The sequence below is a fragment of the Mustela nivalis genome (genome assembly GCF_964662115.1).
Source record: "Mustela nivalis genome assembly, chromosome: 12".
Classification (NCBI taxonomy): domain Eukaryota; kingdom Metazoa; phylum Chordata; class Mammalia; order Carnivora; family Mustelidae; genus Mustela; species Mustela nivalis.
Window position 1 is genome coordinate 187,931 of NC_139031.1, and position 20,204 is coordinate 208,134.

The 20,204-nt window shown below is 56.2% G+C and overlaps 1 protein-coding gene across 2 annotated transcripts in view; it reads left to right on the forward strand.

Annotated features, from left to right (window-relative positions):
- The first annotated feature begins 210 nt into the window (after positions 1-210).
- The window catches only part of VIPR2 (vasoactive intestinal peptide receptor 2), a 56,948-nt gene continuing 36,954 nt past the window's right edge, over positions 211-20,204 (forward strand). For both annotated transcript variants that reach the window (XM_082692154.1, XM_082692155.1), the window contains exons 1-2: positions 211-1,369; positions 3,753-3,852. In XM_082692154.1, the coding sequence (XP_082548280.1) occupies positions 1,307-1,369; positions 3,753-3,852 (163 nt within the window). In that variant the 5' untranslated portion in view covers positions 211-1,306. The remainder of the gene's footprint in view (positions 1,370-3,752; positions 3,853-20,204) is intronic.

A 20,204-nucleotide genomic window follows, 5' to 3' on the forward strand; every position in this document is an offset into this window, starting at 1 on the left:
GCATATCGCTCAGGAAGTCTGTTGGCTTGTCACGGGTTGAGTAGTGAGTAAAAGGGATCTTTATCAAACAGGACCCAAGGTCAGCACGCTTCTAGACCACACGCTTTACCCACCTAGAACGTCCGGTCTTGGCCTCTAAGACTGCTCCCCCACAGAGAGAATGACGGATGACAGACAGATGACTGATAGATATTAATTGATACAGGAGGGTAGGGTGGTCAGAGAGGACACAAGTGATAAAAAGCCTAGGCGGTGCGCTTCCCAGCTGAATCTGGGTAGAGGGCGAGGGGGTACTTCGTCCTCTTCTTGTTCTGGGCTTCGTGTAAGCAGTTATTTTCGCACGGGAAGTTAACACCACAACAAAAATTACCCGTTTCATTTTGCATTTCTAGGTGCTTTTCTATCTGCTGGATAGCAGCCAGCTCTAGCGCTGAAATAATCCTTTGGGGTGTTCAGAGCTGAGGGGAGGCTGCCGGATGTGCGCATTTCCATCTCGGGCCCTCTGCTGCCGCCGCTCGCCGCTCGCCACTCGCCACTCGCCACTCGCCACTCGGGAGGACAAAATGGCTTTCCTGGTTTGGCTTGGGCAGGACCCGCCGACATGCGGGGTCCGCCCACACCCAAACGCACCCCAACTTTCTTCTTACGTTTCAGTTGCCCCGACCCAACCCCACTGGCTTCGAAGGCAGCACACCCAACCTAACTGGGTTTCTGGAAATTTTGGGGGGCGCCTTCAGCTTATTTTTTAACGAGGAGGACGTAGGTAGGTGCAAACCCGCGGCGGTCCACGACCAGAGCCGTTTCCTCGTTCCCAAAGAGGGTCACTCCCAAGTCGCTCTCCCGCTGACCTCTCCACGTGCAGCCTGGAGGCCACCGCAAGCCCTTCGCCTGCCTGCGCTCGTCCCTCTGCTCCGACAGCCGCCGGGCGCGCGGGGCCGGGCTGGAGGACGTGGTGCGCGGTGGGAGCGGGCGCGGGGCGGGGACGCGGGGCGGAGGGGGAAGCGCGCCGGGCCCAGCGGAGAGCGCGCCGGGCTGGGAGGGGAGGAGCTGGGGACTCTGGGAGCGAGGCGGAGGGCGAGTGGGGGGCCGCGGGGAGGAAGGGGCGCGGGGCGGGGCCGCGGGCGCCGGGGGCGGAGTCGCCGGGCGCGGGGAGCAGCCAGGCCGGCGGCCCGGGGGGGACGAGGCGGCCTGCCCACGCGCTCCGGCGGCCCCGCGGCAGCTGCAGGGCGCGCGGAGCTCCGACTGCCGGAGCCGGGGCCGGAGCGGGGGTGCGCGCTCGGCCCACGCTGGCGTCCGCCGAGCCGGGATGAGGGCGCCCGCGCTGCTGCCGCCCGCGCTGCTGACCTGCTGCGGCTGGCTGCTCGCCCCCGTGAGTGCGTCCGCGGCCCCCGCGCTCCCGCAGCCCACGCGCGTCCTCCCTCCGCGGACTGGGGCGCGGCTCCCGCCCGCGACGCTCCTCTCCTGCGTCCGGGCGCGGGGCACGGGGGCGGCCCAGGGTCCTCGCTCGTCGGGGTCCGGGTCCGGGTCGGGGGTCCGGGTCCGGGTCGGGGGTCCGGGTCGGGAACGGGGTGGGCGGAGGAGCCCCGGGACCCTCCCCCGCGGGCCAGACGAGGGCTCGGGCGGGGAAGGGGCGGCTGTCGGTCCCGTCCGCGTGGTCCCCGGTTTGCTGGAAGCGGGACCGGGTCAAGGAGGCGCTGTTTGGGCCGCTGCTTCCCGGGGGCGTGAGGCTGGGCGCGCGGGGCGGTCACGTCGTCGCCCCGAGCGAGGCCATGTCCCCCCGAGGGAGACCGGAGTCGGCCTTGTCACGGGCGCCGCTGCGTCCCCTCCTGGGTCTCGTCGCTGCTTTGTGCTTGTTTCGTGTTTCGGCAAGTTCCCTTGGGACGCGCGCCGCTTCCTCCGTCGCGGCTCCTTGCGGGGCGCGGGGGCGCGGGGCGCCGGAGCACCGGGGGGTTCGCGACCGCGCGACCCGCTTCTCCGGCTCCCCAGAGCGCTGCCTTGTGTCCGGAGGAACGGTCGGCCCGGCTCTTGCTCTCCTCCCGCGCCGAGGCCGGGCTTGCGCGTCCGTCCGTGTGTCCGTCTTGCCTCCGGATCGCGGGGCTGGAGCCGCGGCCGTGAAGCCCCGGACGCAGCTGTGCGGGGACGTTGTGTCTCGTTGTTGAGGGCGTGGGAACCGACGAAAGCCCCTCGTCTGGGCTGAAGGCCACCGGGTCTGTCCTGCGGAGGAACGGGGCTTAGGGAGACCCTGTTAGGGGCGCCGGGGGGCCAGTGGGGCTGGGCGGCTGCCTTCGGCTCGGGTCACGGTCTCAGGGTCCGGGGATCTGCTTCCTCCTCTCCTCTGCCTGCCGCTCTGCCTGCTTGTCCCCTCTCTCTCTGTGTCAAGTAAATAAAATCTTTCTTTAAAAAAGAAGAAGAAGACCCTTGTTAGTCATTAATGCTTTGAAAGAGCTGGTCGTCACAAGTACCAGGATTACTCCGGCTAACGCAGCTGTGATCCCTAAGGTGTCCCAGTCAGTCGTTGCTCTGCGTGTTCAAGAATGTCAGGAACCATAGCGTCTTTTTATCCCTTGACAAACATTTTGTAAAGTGAACAAAATTTTCCCAATTCTAAAATTTAAAGACCATGGACTTGTTTATACAGGAGAAGTACAGTCTGTCCGAAACTAGGAGGTTCTACAGTGGGTGGCTGTCCAGTAGTAATGGGGGGGAGGACACTTTGTATCTTTTTAAAAGTGAGGGTAATTGTGGCAAAAGTATCAGCATTTACTTCTTTTAATTCTGTTTAGAAACGTTATATCCAGTGTTTGGATAGTAGGGTCAGTGAACACAGGTGGCCGTCACCTACCCAGAGTACGACAGCCTCCCAGGGGAAGTAAGATTTTCTTCAGACCGAGCAGGGCTGTGCAGCTCCAGCCTGCAGTACAAATACTTGGGATGGGGAGAAATAAAGAAGAGAGAACGTTGGATTTTCATAAAAGCTCAGAGACTCTTTTCTTCCAAGACTGAAGCGTGGGGCTCTGTCTGTTGCCAGCGCTCACAGGCGATATCACTGCCCCCACCCCTGTCCCACAGCTTTAGTTCCGCGACAGGTCACTATGAGAAATCACCCACCTCTTGGTCGGGCGGCATACCACTCTTCCCTCTCTTCCTCTCCCTACTTACCCCTCTAATCTTTTTGAAAATCTTCTTCACACCAAACTCTAAACTTTCAGAAGTGACCTCGGGCTCTGCAAACAAGGTTATCCTATTAGAGGTCTGTTCAGCAAGTGCAGAGGCTGTCCGTAGATGAGGCGGGCTGGCGTCTGGGCTAGCGTGTGGTCATTAAGAATAGTCTTAAGAGTACACATGTATGTACTGTAATTAAATCAAGGGCTATGAATGGAGGACTCAAATATTGAAAGATCATTAGATTAAAAAACTCTATTGCTGCCAAATTAGTACAAACAAAATACAATGTTAGTAAGTTGTTCATGTTAGTTATGTTAAGTTGTTGTTAACTTGTTTACGTTAGTTATGTTAGTAAGTTGTTTTCTGCTCAGAAAAAAATTCTGTTAGGTTTATATTTGTGTTATAAGTCTTGTACAAAGTGATTTTTTTAATGATGTCAGAAATATGAAGGTGATTGCTTTTAAGTGAGTGTTATTTGGGGAGCAGTTTAGAACCATGAGCAGTTTCTTTTGTTTTGTAGAAGTGTTGTTTGACTTTCCTCTTATGGTGAAATTTTTAGTTACTTCCTTTTTTTAAACCTTGACCAGGTGAACAGTGTTCACCCAGAATGTCGATTTCATCTGGAAATACAGGAGGAAGAGACAAAATGCACAGAGCTTCTAAGGACTCAAACAGGAAAATACAAAGGTAAGATAGCCGCTTGGTGAGTACAGGGGCTCAGCTGGGAAACCGGGCAGGCTGATAGCTCCCCCTCACTCTGAAAATTGATGTTTTAAAGTCACCTGCATCTTCCAAAAAAAAAGGTCTGTTTCCACTGCTGGGGGCCAGGGAATCCTTCCCATAATAAACTTTTTTAAAGTTATTTTTATTAATATATAATGTATTATTAGCCCCAGGGGTACAGGCGTGTGAATCGTCAGAGTTAACGGATCTCACAGCACGCACCACAGCACACACTCCCCACTGTCCATCCCCAGCCGCCCTGTTCCCCAAGCCTTAACCCTTACCAGTAAAAGGACCCGTGGTTTGACACAAGAGCGAATTACTAAAATAATTTCATGAGCATTGTTATGCTTTGCAAAAGCAACTCCATTATCCATGGAATGAGTATTTTTATCTGATTTCTCGCATTTAAAAATTTTAGTCACATCCCAGATGATTTTAGTCCAGTTAGGAATGTGGAAACACCAGAAATCAAACAGGGAAATGAGACTTTTGTTTTCCTGAAGACAGACCTATTGTGAATACAGCAGATTTGCTCACTTTACCTTCTCCAGGTCAAACCGCACACGCTGGAACCGTTTGTACTCTGGCTAGGCATATTCACAGTCTGTAAATTCAGAAGGTTCTGTGATAGCACCCACATTCTAACAGAAGCAAAAACCTTTTGTCTTTCTTTTTCATTCATTTTCAAGACAAAAAGTGAAATCAAAGACTACGTGTTAAAACAGGCTGGTGTCCTGCAGGGGGACTTGAGACCAGAAGTTACGCACATGGGCTTTGTTCTAGACCAGTGCTGCCTAGAAGAAATAGTAGGTGAACCGCATAGATAATTTTTAATATTCTAGTTACCCCATTAAAATGTGAAAAAAGAGGAGATTAATTTTAATATACTTTATCCAAAAATATCCAAACCATTATTATTTCAACTTATAATCAATATAAAATATTGATAAGAAACTTTGAATTTGTTTATACTAAGTCTTAGGAATGAGGATTTGATTTGCGCTTACAGCACATACACTGAGGACCCAACTCATTTCGGGTCCTCACAGCAGCCAGGGGCCCCCACGCGGGACAGGACGGCTTCGGACCACTACTAAGATGGGCATCCTGTGCCCTTTCTAGTCCCCTGGGGAGCCTCTACTTCCTCAGCTGAAAAATGAGATCTCTGCAGCCTTAAAGATCTGTGATTTTGGCAGCGCGTACATGGTCCCAAGGCCACATCTTCCAAATGATCTAGGGGAGCTCTGAGCAGGAAGAGGCAGATGATGTGGCTCACCCCATGGCTAAGGTGGGCTGAGCGTCCACCCTGCGCAAAGCCGTGAGCTGACCAATTAGCCAGCTCTGAGGATAGATGAGACACAGGTCCTGCCAGCCAGCGCCTCAAGACAAAGCTATCATCGTAGCCACTGAGGTCCGTTCCCTTCAGCGAACATTAAGATATTTAGGAAAAATCAGTGCAGACAGGAGCCAGAATTTAGAGTCCTCTGGTGAGCGTCTGGTGAGCCCAGGCCCAGCAGCACCATCCATGATACCTCCAGCTCAGAGACAGGTGGGCCAGCGCGCTGTCTGCTGCATTCTCAGTAGGTGATGCTCGGCCATTTGAAGATGCGTGGGGAGTGAGAACCCTACCCCTCACGCCGTCACTGTGCGGTCCGGGCACTGGTGTGCGCGGAGGCTGCCCACAGTGGCATTCACTCACGGGTACTAACTGTCCTCCTGGAGCCATGGTGAACAGAACCATGTCTTTGCGGGGTTCATCTTCCAGGGTTCACGGGGCTCTGTGGGGCTGAACGCAGCCATTTCCTGCTGCCTTCTTCAGGCCATACTTCCCAGCCCTCTGCCACAAGCCATGGGCACACGCAGACTGTCCCAAATGGGGAAGGGAGGAAGAGGCTGCCGACACCGCTGGCACGGGGCCGTCATGAAACTGCAGACCCAGCTGTACTCCGTTTTGTCCCTGTCGACCGGTCCTTACAGCGGCACACCTGTCCTAGCCTGCACCTGGGCGACAGCTCCCCTTCCCTCGATGCCTTCACAGCTGATGCTTCAGGGAAAAGCTCTGGGAATACTTCATGCTTCTTTCTTGTCGCTCTTTACTCCCCACATTCATCAAGGACATTTTGTTAACAAATAGAACACTGGCACTATTTCAGTGGGCAACAAGAAACACTTAACATTTAAAAAATAGCATACGGCTCGCGACTTTCCCTCTGCGGATTCTCCTCACAGCAGGCCTGGGGTTGGCTGGCTCGTGCACAGAGCAGCGTGGAGGGGCATCTGTAGGTCCGTGCCTGTGGCTTGCCCGACAGGTGCTGTGTGATGCGAAATGGGGCTAGTTCAGGAAGCTAAGTTTTCTGCCATTATGAAACAGGCCACATTCAGGGGCTTTTAAATGTATAGGAAAGATTCTTCATTACTGGTTTTCTCACATAGATGGAGTGTGGCATTAGTTCATTCAGAGCAATGTCCTTTTGGTTTTACTCTGTTCCAAAGACACAGGTCTCACCCCTAATCCCTGACCAACCCTTCATGAGAATAAGGTATTGGCCCAGGGCGAGCTGATGGCCTGGTGGCTGGGCAGAGCCGACGCGGGGGGCCGTGGGGATGCTGGGGGCGACTGGCAGCTACTCCGTGCAAGCCTCGGTTGTTACTGTGAGGAAATGCAGGTGCCAAATGCCCAGCTTCCTATTTTCAGAAAATATCAGAAATGTAGACTTTACCTAAAATATTCCAGTTTATTATTTGCAACTAGTTCTTTAAAAAAAAAGTTCTGCAGGAGACAGGCAGACCTCCTGCGGGGCAGGCAGACATTGCCCGGAGCTGTCGGGTTGCTCTCTCCGGGATGTCTGGGCCCCTCAGGCCTCTCCCCACCATCGGACGCACCTCTGGGGGGTTCGGACACCCTAAATGCTCAACAAGGTCTCCTTCGCAGGCACCTCCTGCCTGGGTTCAGAGTGGCTCAGGGGCGATCTGTACGAGATCCACATCAGACAGTGGGATGGCGACATCTAAGGGCAGAGTCTCTGAAAATCTCTGGTTCGCCATGACATCAGCTGGAGCAGAAAGAACATGGTAGTTTGGGATGAAGGTTGTAAACAGTCTTCCTTGGTTGGAGCAGTCCAGAAAGACACGCTCAGTTTTCTTGCAGTGACGAGCATCTGTCTTGGATGTTTTCTTTTCTGGAAGGCTCTTATTATTAATATTAGCTCTAGAGCAGAAACACCTGCGTGTGGCTCATTTTACCTTCGGGCTTACAGGAAGAGCCTGCTACAGGCCACCCGCCTTCAGGAGAGGAGCGGCCATGTGACTGTGTCCTGGGCCTCCCTTCGGCTTTCTGTGAAGGAGAACAACTTGAGTTCTAAAGTCCGTTTTTCTGTTTGCTCGTTGAAATATGCATGGCTCAAATGCCAGAGATATAAATAGGAATGCGTTACCAGAATAAAGATACTGTGGATGAGGGAAACCAGGAGCCGAAAGTGAAGGCTTTCTGACCAGCGAGAAGAGGGTGTACACTTGCTTCATGGAATTAAAAGTGAGAAGGTCTGTAGTGTCTACTTTTAAATCCTATAGGATTAAGAAGTTGCTGTGAAAACAGAAACAAGGAAAAACTAGCTTTCATTTTAATGAGGTCACGTGGATAAATCTGATAGGAGTTCTTTTTCCTGGGTGCTGGGTCTAAAGCAAATGCAAACACACGAATCCAGACAGAAGACAATTTCAGTTCTAAACCCTTTTAAAGAATTCACTGTATAAGAAAAGCTTAGGAGCTATTTAGAGCTTTGTTGTTTAATATTGACTCACCGATAAGACTAACCTAATCCTCCTAATAGATGTATGAGGTGCTGTGAGGCCACCAGTGCCTAAAACGAGAGTGAAAATCCAGCCCTGTTCCCCGGCAGTGGCCTGTGCTGACCTGTGGCGGGCAGGGAATGAGTCAGCCAGTCGGGCTTTGCCCAGTTTTCCTGCCTGCGCAGAGTGGAGAGGAACTTTTGTGGGACTTTGTGGTTTACACCTAGATCTGGAGGGCCTGTGGCCTGGGCCTGCGGGCCTGGTCCCCCACATAGGTGGGACCCATGTCTTCTCGACAGCCCCACACCTGGAGCTGTCCCGTTCAGGTGCACGGCTGAAGGAGGTAGGGTGGTGAGTGTTAGCTTAGGACCAGGGCCATGGGAGGTGCTAGACTTAAAAACGTCCTTTTCTTTGACTTTGATCTACTTGTCTAGAGTGGTGAGGGTGAGGGGTTTGGAGTCTCCTACTTGCAAGCTGGCAGGTTAGCAAGGAGGCCTGCCAAAGGCTCGGGACTCTGGGCCCCAGGCAGACGTGGTTGCCCCCCTGGCACTCGGGCAGCTTGGGAGCCACGTTCGCATGGCTCCCCTCTCCCGAGCGATGCAGGGAGCGAGGCAGGACAGCCATGGGGCGCAGTGCCCACAGCAGCCTGTGTCACAGCTGAGGAGCCCCCAGTGTTCCAAGGAGGCTTCTGGCCCTCCTGCCCAGCCTTTGCTCCAGGAAAAGATGCTATCTCATCTCCGTGCTCCTTCCAGACAGAAGCAGTCTCTCCGTCCAGCAGCCGCTGTGACAGGTGTCCCCAGATAGTCTGGAACAAAGCGGGTGCACCGGGGAGAAGTGTCTCCAGCTCCGGGACAGCGGCTGCTCAGCGGGGCTGAGTCCCTGCAGATTCTCCGCAGCATGGCTCTGTGGCCGCAGCTCGCTGTCCTGTGCCGTGCTGGCCCTGCGCCACGCTGTCCTCAAGGGGGAGACGACATTTTGTTCCCGTCACAGCCCGAGTCTTACGCAGCGCTTGGCATTTAAAAAGATGTTGAAGAAGGTTTTGCTGAACACATTAATGAGAATCTTCACATTAAAAACTAAGTGAGGTGCTCTTGGGGCAAACAATACATTATATGTAAATTAAAAAACTAAGCGAACATGCACCTGGAAAAAACCCGTTCAGAAACACATCTAATGACAGCTTTTCCCACTGCAGACGTGCAGTTCCCTGGAGGCAGCTGCCCTCCCCACGTGAGGCCCAGGGGAGATGCACGTGGCCCCTGCTCTCTCCTGCTGCTGATGGAAGTGTCGTACCCTATGTCCTTACGCCCTTCTGTACGTTGGGTTCCTTTCTTGGTTTTGACTTCAGCAGTGTACTTGCTGACCGTTCTTTGCTGGTGTAATTACCCTGCTAAGAGCTGTGTAGTATCTCGTTAGTCTGTCCCAGACCCCTGGCCTCTTAGGGTAGCTTATGAGCCACGCTCTAGTGACCGTGTTTGTTCCTGTGAGTAAAACATCCCAGCAGCATTTGACGGTGGGCTTCCAGCCACTGATCCTGAAATCGTTTGACCAATAACATCGTTCTCACAGCTTCATTTCTGTGTTCGTGTCCCACAGCATAGACGCGATTACGTCCCATTTTACACGCAGTCCTTCTCCGCACCGCTTCATCACAAGGGAACGAGGCCGTTTCATGAATGGGTTCCCTCCCAGGAATAAGGGGGAGGGTGTCACCTCTTCTTGGATGCCTGCCCGTTGGGGTGCCTGTTTCTGCCGAGGGGCCCAGGTAGAGCCCTGCTGTCACGTGCACCCTCGGCTCGGAGATGGTCCTCCTCCCTGCAGAGTGTGCGTCCTTGAAGAGCCTGCCCTGTGTTGGTGACTTGCTAGTCCCGGTCCTCAGCAGACACCCAGGTCAGGGCGCACACGGTCGTCTGTTCACATGGGTCTGAAGGGAGCCGCTCGGGATGTCAGCGGGCAGTCCAGCAAAGAAGGCAGCGGCCTTTCCGGGGTCAGGACGATACCAAAGGCTGCTCCTTCCCTTTCACTCTCCCTTGTTCTGAGTTGGCCCTTGTTCTGATCCAGACTTCTCTGTGAGCCGATAAGTAAAGAGCCTGATCTGTTTTCCCTCCTAGTACTGGGTCTTTTCTTTTCTTTGTTTTTAAACTAGATTTCTCCTAATTCTAAACTCCTTAAAATCAGCTGGTAGCCTTAGAGAGTTAAATAACCAATAATTATTTATCGAGTTTTCTGAAAATAATGACTTAAAATTTACTTTTTAGAGGAAATGAATCTCACTGAAATAAATTCTAACCTGAATTAAATTTTGTGTTCAGACTCCTATCAGGAATCATAAACCCGAAACCCATTCTAGCAGATAGGGCTCTGCACACCTGGCAGCACAGTGATCACTGATCTTGCTTGGAAGGAGAAAGCTATAACCTGATGCCCATTAAATCACAGGAGGGAACTCGGAGTGGACTCGCACTGCCCTGGTTGGACCATGTTGGCTTCTGCGTCCTTCCTTCTAAGACCAGCCGAGTCTCGGCCCAGCGGCCGGCTGACCATCCCTGCTGCTTCTGCCTCTTTGCTTTGTGGCCCCCCTGAGCTCAAATTTCCTCCTCCTCCCGATTCCCGCAGCAGCAGGGGTGAGATCTGCAGCTTTTCCTGTCAGTGGAAGTTGGGTTTCTCCCCCAGTGAGCCCTGGCAGTCTGGGTTCTAAGTCCACCGATGTCTGGGATCTCCTGTGCGGTGTTCACGACCCAGAGTTTATCCCACCTTTCCTCTCCAGAGCACACCCCACCCCGCCACCCCTGCTGGCATGGGAGCGCTTGTGAGGCAGACACAGCCCCTGTCTCTTCCTGGGCCCCTCGGCCACCGGGACCCACAACCACGAGCAACAGGGCTGGTGTTCCTGCGTGGAGGACGGGTTCCGCTCCCACATGACCTCCTCGCCTTCAAGCTGGCTTTCGATCTCGCCTGTTTTTGATTATCCGCGCAGGCTGCTGTCCTTCCTGACCAGGACTTGGAGATAGGAGCTGTTCTGTTGCAAGGCTTTCTAGAGTTTTCTGAGTCAGGCACCAGTGCAGGGACTGCCTCGGAATGCTCCACGGCCAGGGTCCCTGGTTCTGAGTGTTTGCTTGTGGCACGGACTGAGTGAGAACGAGGCTGTCCTTTCCCGACGCACCTGCAGATTCCGTCTGTCATCAGCGGCCGCAGCGTGTTTTTATTCAGTGCCTCCCAGGACAGAAGGCGTGAAGAGAGGTTGGTCAGGGCGTGGTCCTCCCCACGTGATTCCATGGGGAATCCTGTCCCCAGTGGCAATGCTGTGGGTGAGCAGGGATGGCAGGGCTTGGAGTCGAGAGACAGTAGGATTTCTGAGAGGGAACCCGAGTGTGAACTCACAGTAACATCAGTTTACTTGCAGCCAAAACCATGATAGGAAGACGCCTGAGGACTGAGGTTATCTTTCCTCAGAGTAAAGGCAGAAACAGGATGGACAAGAAAATGACCCAGAGTAATGGGTGCTTTTTGCTCGAGCTAATTGGTGATCAGCACTATGGTCATTCGCCGTAAGCTTCTTACGCACAGCGGTCCTGCTCCGTCACCTTGGTCCTGGTTTCCTCTGGGCCTCCGTGTCCTGTGCTCAGCCCTGGGATGGAGTCCCATCCAGCCGAGCCCCGCGGTCTCCCTTCCGACTCATGTGGCCTTCGTCTGGTTTCTGTCATGGCAGCAAGCGCAGGCCCCGTTCACGTTAGGCGTGGGGTCCCATCTCGGGGCTCCTCAGCTTCTTGTAAGCTCTGCTGGAGAGACCTTTCCTGTCAGGCATAGACTGCAAATCTCACTGGGTGCTGAGGGCAGAGGGAAGGCGCCCAGCATGCTGTGCCCCGAGACGTGGTGCAGGGCCCCGTCTTGGGACAAGGCAGGGAGATGCGCACCGAGCCCTTGGCAGGGGAGCCGAGTCTTCATCGGGAAAACAATCGTCAGCCGCCCTGTCGAGATGCATCGAAGTGCAGAAACCCGAGAGCGTTCTGAGCACAGCATCCAGGCTGCGGCAGACAGAGCCCGGGTCCCCGGTCCCACTCGGATCTCTTTTTACAAAGTGACGTGTGGCATCTTAGGGGGAAGATGCTTTAGAAAAGACCTTCTCTCCTCTTTAAAGTCTGCTTCAAAGGGAAGACGTTCCTTGACACTCCACCATCTGTTAGCCGGGACGGAGCCTCACCTCTCCTGCATCTCGTCGTTAACTGTCAGCGCGTCCTGCCTAAGCCACCTCTTTGGATAAGGGGTTCCAACGGCCCACTCCAGCCCTCGTGGACCAGTGTCTCCTGTCTTCCAGCCGGCAGCCGTGGTTTTGAGGTCTCAGGACAGGACCATCTTTCATTCCTGGTGCCTCTGGCCTGAGTTTTGTCATCCCGGCCCTGGTGGGGCCGAGTCCGTCCTCGACTTCTCTGTGTGTAAGCGCGGCCCCGCCGCACGAGCCGTGGTTTGTCCGCAGGTGGAGACCTCGTGACAGGGATGACAGGTGGCCGGCACAGTGGCCGACATCTGCACCCTGCCCCCCGGGGCATCAGGCTGGCTGTGGCCGCAGCCCAGCAGCCGGAAGAGGCAGTGGCCCCCGCTCCGCAGCGGGCAGATCTGTGAGTTCGCACAGCTCTGCCCTTCCCTGCGGCCAGAGGAGAGGCCTGTTTGCGAGGTCAGCGGGGGTGAGGCCTGGCGGCGTAGCGCCGAGGGACGAGGACAACATGCTTGTCCTACTGACCCCCAGTGAGACCCTGTGAGACCCTGGGCTCCGTGCGCTGGGGCACGAAAAGATCCTCGCAAGACTGTCTCCTGGCTCCACAACACACACAGGGATTCAGAGGAGGGAGTGTTTTTCCGGGGGCCGGAGCTTGGAGAGGCTGGCTTTGGACATGCAGCAAGGGGGAGACACATGTGTCAGGGGTGCCGAGCCTTAGCCTGGGGTGGGGGGCTGGGAACAGGGACGGGAGAGCAGAGTCGCCCCACAGCCTGGCCTGGCAGCCCGTCCCTGAGCAGCAGGGCCCGCACAGAGTCCCACTCGCAGGCACTGGGTTGGCTCAGGCTCAACTTGGAAGACAGTCCATGCTCAGGATTTATTGGACTCGATGTTTTTTTTAAATATATAGGTTCAAACTGGACCTCTTCTTTGAAAAATCCTTTTGTTCATTTCACAGCCTTGGTTAATTCTGGACTTGGAGTGTAGGTTTGGTGTGAGCTCAAGTCCCAGAGTAGGACTCCCTCCGACGGAATCCACCTGCGCTGCCAACCCCAGAACACAGCTCTCTTGCCCCAGACACAGACTTTCAAAGGATCCATCTTCACAGGGCAGTCCTGCGGCCACGGCCCAGCCGACGGCATGTGCAGACCTGAGCTGTAGTTCTCGTCCCGGCTCCTGAGGGGGGAGAACTGCTCACAGCACCCTAATTGGGCAGAATATGGGCGTCCCCTGGCACTGTCTGTGAAATACCCCTTGGACACCCTAAGCATCTTCCGCAGACCCGGTGTGCCCCGGCCGGGGGCCCCGCAGGCACCCTGAGAGAGTGGCATGGCCCCGACCGCGGTCAAGGCCTCCTTAGTGGTTTCTCTCAGGGACCAAGGCTTGACCTGTCCTGTGGCCCGTGTGCAAGTCAGGAACGCGGAAGAGCCAGCCCCAAGTGATGTCTCTGCGGGCACACTTAGTCCCCTGCGGCGCTTGCTCGTGGGAGGAGCCCTCGGTCATGGCCCTCCTGGTGCGGGGAACCACGTGGGGCCTAGCAGGTGCGCAGTCTGCACTTGCGGAAGAAACGACTACTTGCCCCTGTGGTTGCTGCGAGGGCCTGGCTCCTCTCAGCTACAAGCTGTGCTGCATCGGGAAGGAAGAGAAGTTACGTGGGAGCCGGCCCTGTCTGGCGTCAGCCCCGAGGACGCCCCACGCAGTTCCGGCTGCTGGTCTGCAGACGTCTCCCGCAGCTCCCTCTGGCGTGGGCTTGTCTCTGACCCACACTGATGTCTCTGAGACAAGCACACGCGTCAGTTCTGACCTATCATCGCTTTGGGGGGGTCTCCCCTCAAAAGGCTCCTTCCCACTCTGCTTCTGCCCACAGCTGTCAGGGTCGTCCTTCCCAACGGCGGCACTGTGCCCAGCTCAGCGAAGCCACGGAGGCTGCGCGCCGTGTCCCACCAGTGGGCATTTTACGGGCACACGATGTAAATGCTCATCCTTAGAACGACAGGAAGAAGGAATCCCTCGTCTGGTAGGACTCGGTCGTCACTGCCTGTGTTCAGATTAACTGGGTCCGTGGGGCTTAGAGTAACAGGCCACCCGGACAGGGAGTGTGCAGAGATATCCGAAGAGGAGACCCGAAACCGAGCAAACCGAGGGAGGGGCTGGCGGGAAAGTTTACAAGCGAGAGTGTGTTTTGGAGGCTTCATTCAGGTCCAGCGGAGGGTTTCCCGGATCATGGTCACAGGGTGAGGACGCGGGACCCTGCTCGTCGTCAGCCGGCGGCGTTTTGGACAGCCTGGTTGGCTTCTGTGGGGCGGCTTGTTGGTGGCAATTGCCAGGGCCACCAGGAAACCGAGGCCTGAGTGTCCATGAGTGGTAGTCCTAGGGGCTGGTCTCTGAGCAGAAAGTCCCAGCAAGGGAGGGTTGAGACGGTTGTCAAGTTACCCCCTGTTGTAACTGCGGCCGCTCCCCAAAAGCTCCAAAGGCAGCCTTCGGGCCAAGAGCAGAAATCACAAGTAGCCCAGCCGACCACAGTGACCTGAGGCCTCAATGTCAGAGGGTCACTTCAGGTGTGCTGACCAGCACTGGGGGAATCAGAGGGTCCGCATCCGGCCTCTCAAATCCTGGATGCTCCCTGTGTCTGGCCTCTTAAGTGAGGGGAGAGTTCTGGTCACAGCGTCTCCCGGGATCTGGGGCCCTCGAAGCTTGCCCGTGAGCTCCCCTGCCAGTGAGCACCTGGTGAGCAAGGACAAACCGCTGTCCTGTCAGGAGGCCATCTGCAGCACAGCCCTGCAGCCAGCTCTGTAGGCCGGAAGTGGGCAGGGGTCAGCTTGCCTGGGGCTTCGGGTGCAAACAAACAGCTGGGTTCACAGACAAAGCTCTTGTAAAAAGGGTTTTATCCAGCTCAGTTGGTGAGTCACCTTGAGCTTCTAGTTCTTTCATTTGGTAACTGGCACGGAGGGGGCTGGAAAGGGGAAACAGATCTTTGGCTTTGATGACCAAAAAGAAGATAATTCATTTTTTAAAAGACCATTAAATTAGAACTTTGCAGCTCAGAGGACCCATGGCCAAGCCCTGGGTGGTTGTAGAGCTGTGCCTGTCAGGGTCCCTCTGGTTCTCAGTTCAGTGGGAGGGACAGAGAATGCGGTCCACACGGCCCAGGCCTTCTGGCGGCCCGCAGCCTGTGTGAACCTGCTCTGTGCCGCTCCTGTCTTGCTCCTCTTCCGTTCGTCCTTCTGCTGCAGGAACACTGGGTGTCAAGCGGGGGCCCTTGTCTTCAAGGAATAAAAATGACTGAGCCGTCAGCAGTTCCCGCCAGGGCACCGGCCAAGACCTCATCCCACTCTCTGACTTCGTGCTTGCCCTCCGCCCTGGAGCCGCTGCAGAGCAGGGGTGCACGGGGATGGGGGCCGTGACTGGAGACAGAGCAGTGCCTCTTCCTGTCCGACTGACCAGAGAAGCGGAGTGGAGGTTGTGGCCAGGAGCACCCACAGGAAGACCAGTCGTGCCTTTGAGGAGGCCGGCTCTGAGCCTCCCGAGCCCCAGAGACGGTGTGGGCAGCCCCCACCCGAGCCGCTGAGTCAGGCCCCGCCCACCCTGTCCTCCTCCACGGGCTGCAGGCCGCCAGGTTGGCGTGAGTCCCCCTGGAGTAAGACAAGTGGGACAGCAGATCTGGGAGGCTTGGGACGTGTTTCCGAGGGTCTCACGACCTGAGACAATCTGGCAGCTTCGATGCACAACCTCCCATCCACAGAGCAGAGGTTTTCAGAGGAGCTGTGACTTTCTTCCCGACCCCGGCACCCCGCCGTCTTTTGGACTGATCCGTCCCAACCCTGTGGGTCCTCGAACTTCCACTTCTCTTTCTCCCTGGCCGAGCCCTGGTACTTACCTGAAGGGACTGAAATGGCAAAGCGACAGACAGAGAGGGACACTTCTTGTTGTTCCTCCCCATTCAGAGACGTCCAAAGACCCCGAACCAAAGCACAGGCCACAGGGACGGCTGCGCCGCTGAGCCCACCCCCCACCTGCCATGGGCTTGAGCCCGGAGCGCAGCCCCTGTGGAGCGGGCACCCCTGTGGAGCCCCAGCGTGGTCGGAGGCTGAGCCCTCCTGCCGGCCCTTCAGGGGACCCCAGCCACCGCAGGTAAGTTGCCTCGAGGCTGTGTGGGCCAGGGCTTGGGGAGACACGCAGGCCATGGAATCGGGCTCTCGGGCAGCCTCGTCCTCTGTGAGATGCGCCCCAGTGGCCTTCGGCGTTCTGGGACGTGAACGAGTTCTCAAGCCAACAGAGCCGAGGGTGTGCGCAGCCCGGAGGACGCAGTGTTTCCGTCCACTCGACCGCGATCAGCGTCCACACTGTGATGCCACCTGCTTCTCCTTTAATGGTCGCATCTGCGGGCCCGGCTGGGCTCAGCTCCTACGGTCTTGGAGACCGTCAGGGGAGGGTCCCAGAGCCCCAGTCTGTGCCGAGTGGCCCGGTGCCGTGGCAGCCTTGGGAGAACGTGAAGTGCCTGTCACAGGGTCAGTGCGTCTGGGTTCTCACTGTTTCCTGGTCTGCCGCTGACGGGACCACCTGCGTTCTCCTCCTAACCGGGAGAAGCTGCGGGTTAGGAAGGGCAGGCGCAGGCTCGTGGGCAGAGCCAGCTGGGAGGTTTGCTGGTCTTTCTTTTTTTTTTTTTTTTTTTTTTTTTAAAGATTTTATTTATTTATTTGTCAGAGAGAGAGCGAGTGAGAGCGAGCACAAGCACAGGCAGACAGAGTGGAAGGCAGAGTCAGAGGGAGAAGCAGGCTCCCTGCGGAGCAAGGAGCCCGATGTGGGACTCGATCCCAGGCCGCCGGGATCATGACCGGAGCCGAAGGCAGCTGCTTAACCAACTGAGCCACCCAGGCGTCCCTTTGCTGGTCTTTCTTGAGCAAGGGTTAAAAGAAATGAGAAGTAAATGCCGTCTCGTTGTCTATGATGAAGGTCCTTGGACCAGCGGCTTCTTCTCACCGGGGACTGAGGGAGCCGCTGAGCCGAGCGGGTCCCAGTTGGAGGCCTCGACGCGTTCTCCTCCTGCCGCTAAACGGCAGTTACTTCCCACGCCTCCCGCCCACGCCCACCCCCTCGTTCAGGCCGCCTGCACGACAGAGACGGCCCGCGGTGGGGAGGGCAGGCGCGCGCGGGATCTCTTCTCCCGGCGGTGTCTGTCGCGCTGCAGCCAGCTGTGTCTGGCGTCCGCACTCGCACGGACGTGGCAGATCTGAGTTTCACGTGGGGCCCGTGGAAGCCAGTACACGGGCTCTGGCAGACACCCCTTCACACCCAAGCAATGGGAGTTCCTCTTGCGCGGCTGTCTGCCTGGCTTTCTTCGGGATCCTGGGCGCCGTCGTCCTGCGGGAGCTGCCCGTGGACAGGCACTGACCTCCCACAAAGCCTGGCGGAGAGGTCCTCACTTGCAGGCTGGGAGGAAGAAAGGCGCCCTTGTGGGCGGCTCTGTCATTTGACGCATGTGGGAACCACTCCATCCCTCAGAGCCAAGCCCCCCCGGGTTCCCTGAGCTGTCTCTCTGACCTGGTGTTTGTAGGGTCTGGATTTCTCTCAGGGCAGGAAGGTGCCCGCAGCACGCCAGGACCCTCGCACAGAGAGGGCAGCATCATGTGTCTGGCCGTGGTCACAGCCTCATCTGGAACCTAAGGCAGGGCGTTTGCTACACAAACCCTGAGAGTCCACACGCAGAAGGGGAGACTGTCTCTGTCCCACTTGAGGCTTCAGGAGGAACCTGGCCTCGGGCACATGCCTTGGGCTCCGTGCAGCACTCTCAACACAGTATCTCGAACATGGAAGACCGAAGTGTGGGGAGCACGTGCCCTCAGGTCTTGGGAGGGCTGGTGGGGACATGGGCCCTCGAGGGTGAGAGCCGTGACAAGCGGAGATGAGAATGTGTGGCTCCGGACCGGTGAACGTTTGTGAGTGTTCACGAATCCATTCCCTACAGAAAGTGTAACCTGAAAGGGATAAGGTTCATGTTGTGCTTTGCCTGAGAATTAGTGGATGTTTATGTCTTTGAGAAAATGAGAACAAAATCCCAAACTCGAAACAACGCACGCGGCCTCCTCGGTGGGAGTTCCGACTTGGAGACAGAACTGGGTTTGAGGGGATTCGTTTCTCAATTACGGCAGATTCCTCCCCCCTTGGACAAGATAGTCTCAAGTCTCAAGTCTCAGAGTTTGTTCTTTGTGCTTCTGGGACCTTCCAGGAGCACGTTTCAAAAGCGGCCTGTCCTGCGCCGTATCCATCGGCGTCGTGTATGGGCTCGCTGACAACGCTGTGAGGTTTAAGAAAGCTCCGTGGGTTTTCTGAGCAGCTTAGTCTAGAGTATTGTTCACTCTGGGCGACCGGACCTGCTTTCCCTTAAATGGGCAGGTCCCCTCCAGGTGGCATGGCCAGGTTCCCAGGGAGGGCTCTCCCTGCCGGCCCGTCGCCGCCTCCGACGCCCCCTCAGTCCTCTGCTCGGCAGCTGCTCGGACAGCACGCAAGGCGCGGAGTCCCAGCAAGGCACTCGGTCTGAGAACCCTGGCATGTGTGCTTCGGGAAAACTAGCAAAGGCGAGTTCCCGCCGAGCCGCTGTCGGGCTGAGGTGAGAATGACGCCTGGGGTCAGCTCCGGAACTCGAGCTGGGCAGGACTCTGCAAGCCCGGACGCTCCACGTGGGAAGGCCCGATGAGGCTCCGGGGGCGTCTGCATGGGAGGGACACCGAGGGGCCCAGCAGACAAGTCCGTACTCGAGGGAAAAACCCTCTGGCTGGGTGCTCCCAGTTGAAGGAACACACACACACTTTTGTGTTTTAAATTAATAGATGTTTAATGCATTTTTTCTGGCTTTTCGATTCACCAAGCTACTAACCATCATTTGATTAAGAGGGTTTCTCCTCCATCTTCTTGGTAGGTTTTGAAAGACAGAAAGTATTTGTGGGATAAGTGAAAAACACATTTTTTACCAGAAGGTTCTCACTTGTATTTATTCATAAAGTATCTTAGAGCGTTTATGAGGACTCGTTCGGCGGACAAACCACCTCATGGAGAAAGTCTCTGGACCCTTCACCCTCCACTTTCGGTTCAGCTACGACGGGTGCTGGGCGTCCTCTTTGCTCTGCGTTTCTTCATCATGCATAAGAGCAGCTCGTCAGTCAGTTGTCGGTGGGCCTCGACGCAGCTCGGGGTCAGTGTGTCCATGAGAACTTCCCGTGACGATCGATCGGGGCTGCGTGTGGAGGGAACCGTGCTGCCGTCGCCGCCGACCACGCGTGGCCGCTGCAGCTGGGGAGCCGGTCTGTTACTGTGTTTGATTTGAACTAATTTAGACTTAAATTGAAAGGGTCCTATGCAGCCAGTGGTTGCCCTGCCGGAAAGTGTGGTTGTAGGATTTTTCTCAGCTTCATACCGACATGGTCCGCTGGGTTCTTCTTCCATTACCTGCTGCGTCCGCCCGGAGTCCTGGCTGGCGCTGAAGGACAGCAGTGATGGCGAGGTCCCGTCCGGTCCCTGACTTTGGGTGCACGCGGGTTTCCTCCCTTCTAATCATACCACTCCTGGAAACAAGTGCCTTCGTTATGCTAAAGCAGCCTCCTTACATTAGCTTCTTCTTCGAGTTCTGGAGAATCAGGAGAGGCTGCTCCGGCTTCCGGGCGGCTCTTGGAGTCCGCTGGTGTGAGCAGGTGCGGAGGCCGCCAGGACGCGACACGAGCAGAGGCCGCGTGCGGCCTGAGGGCTCCCGGGGCCTCACCGCGTCTACACCAGCCTTTTCTCCCGACTGTAACGTCTCTGCTCGTCCTGCTTCTCAGCAGGCCCGGCCCCTGCGGCCACACTTCTGTCCCCCTCCAACCTGCCCTCCAGCACAGTCATGTCACAGTTGTTGGCTTATATTATTAGGGTCCCGGCTGACCACGTAGCCGTCGTTTCTGGTATAACTTTGGGCTTTTCCGGGAACACTAAGTGGCGAATTCTCCTGCTCCTTCATTGTCTGTGTATCAGTAATTAAGCATCACACTTTGCACCAGGACAGCCAGTAACTCTCAAGACAACTGGACACGCAAAGTCCTCGCAATGTGCCAATTCCTTCTTAGAGCATCTCTCCTGGGTGCTCCGTCCTCTGGCCTGAGCTGGCCTGGCTGGTCCGGGGCCTCCCATGGGCTCTGCTGCAGTTGGATGACATCAGCTCAGGCTCCAGAAGAACCTGGCAAGGGCAGGAAGAATGCAGGTCTCATTGCTTAGAGTGCAAACTTGACGTGATGCTCCCAAATTCTTCCCCGCGCCGAGCTCGGTGTCCCGTGTCCAGAGCCCT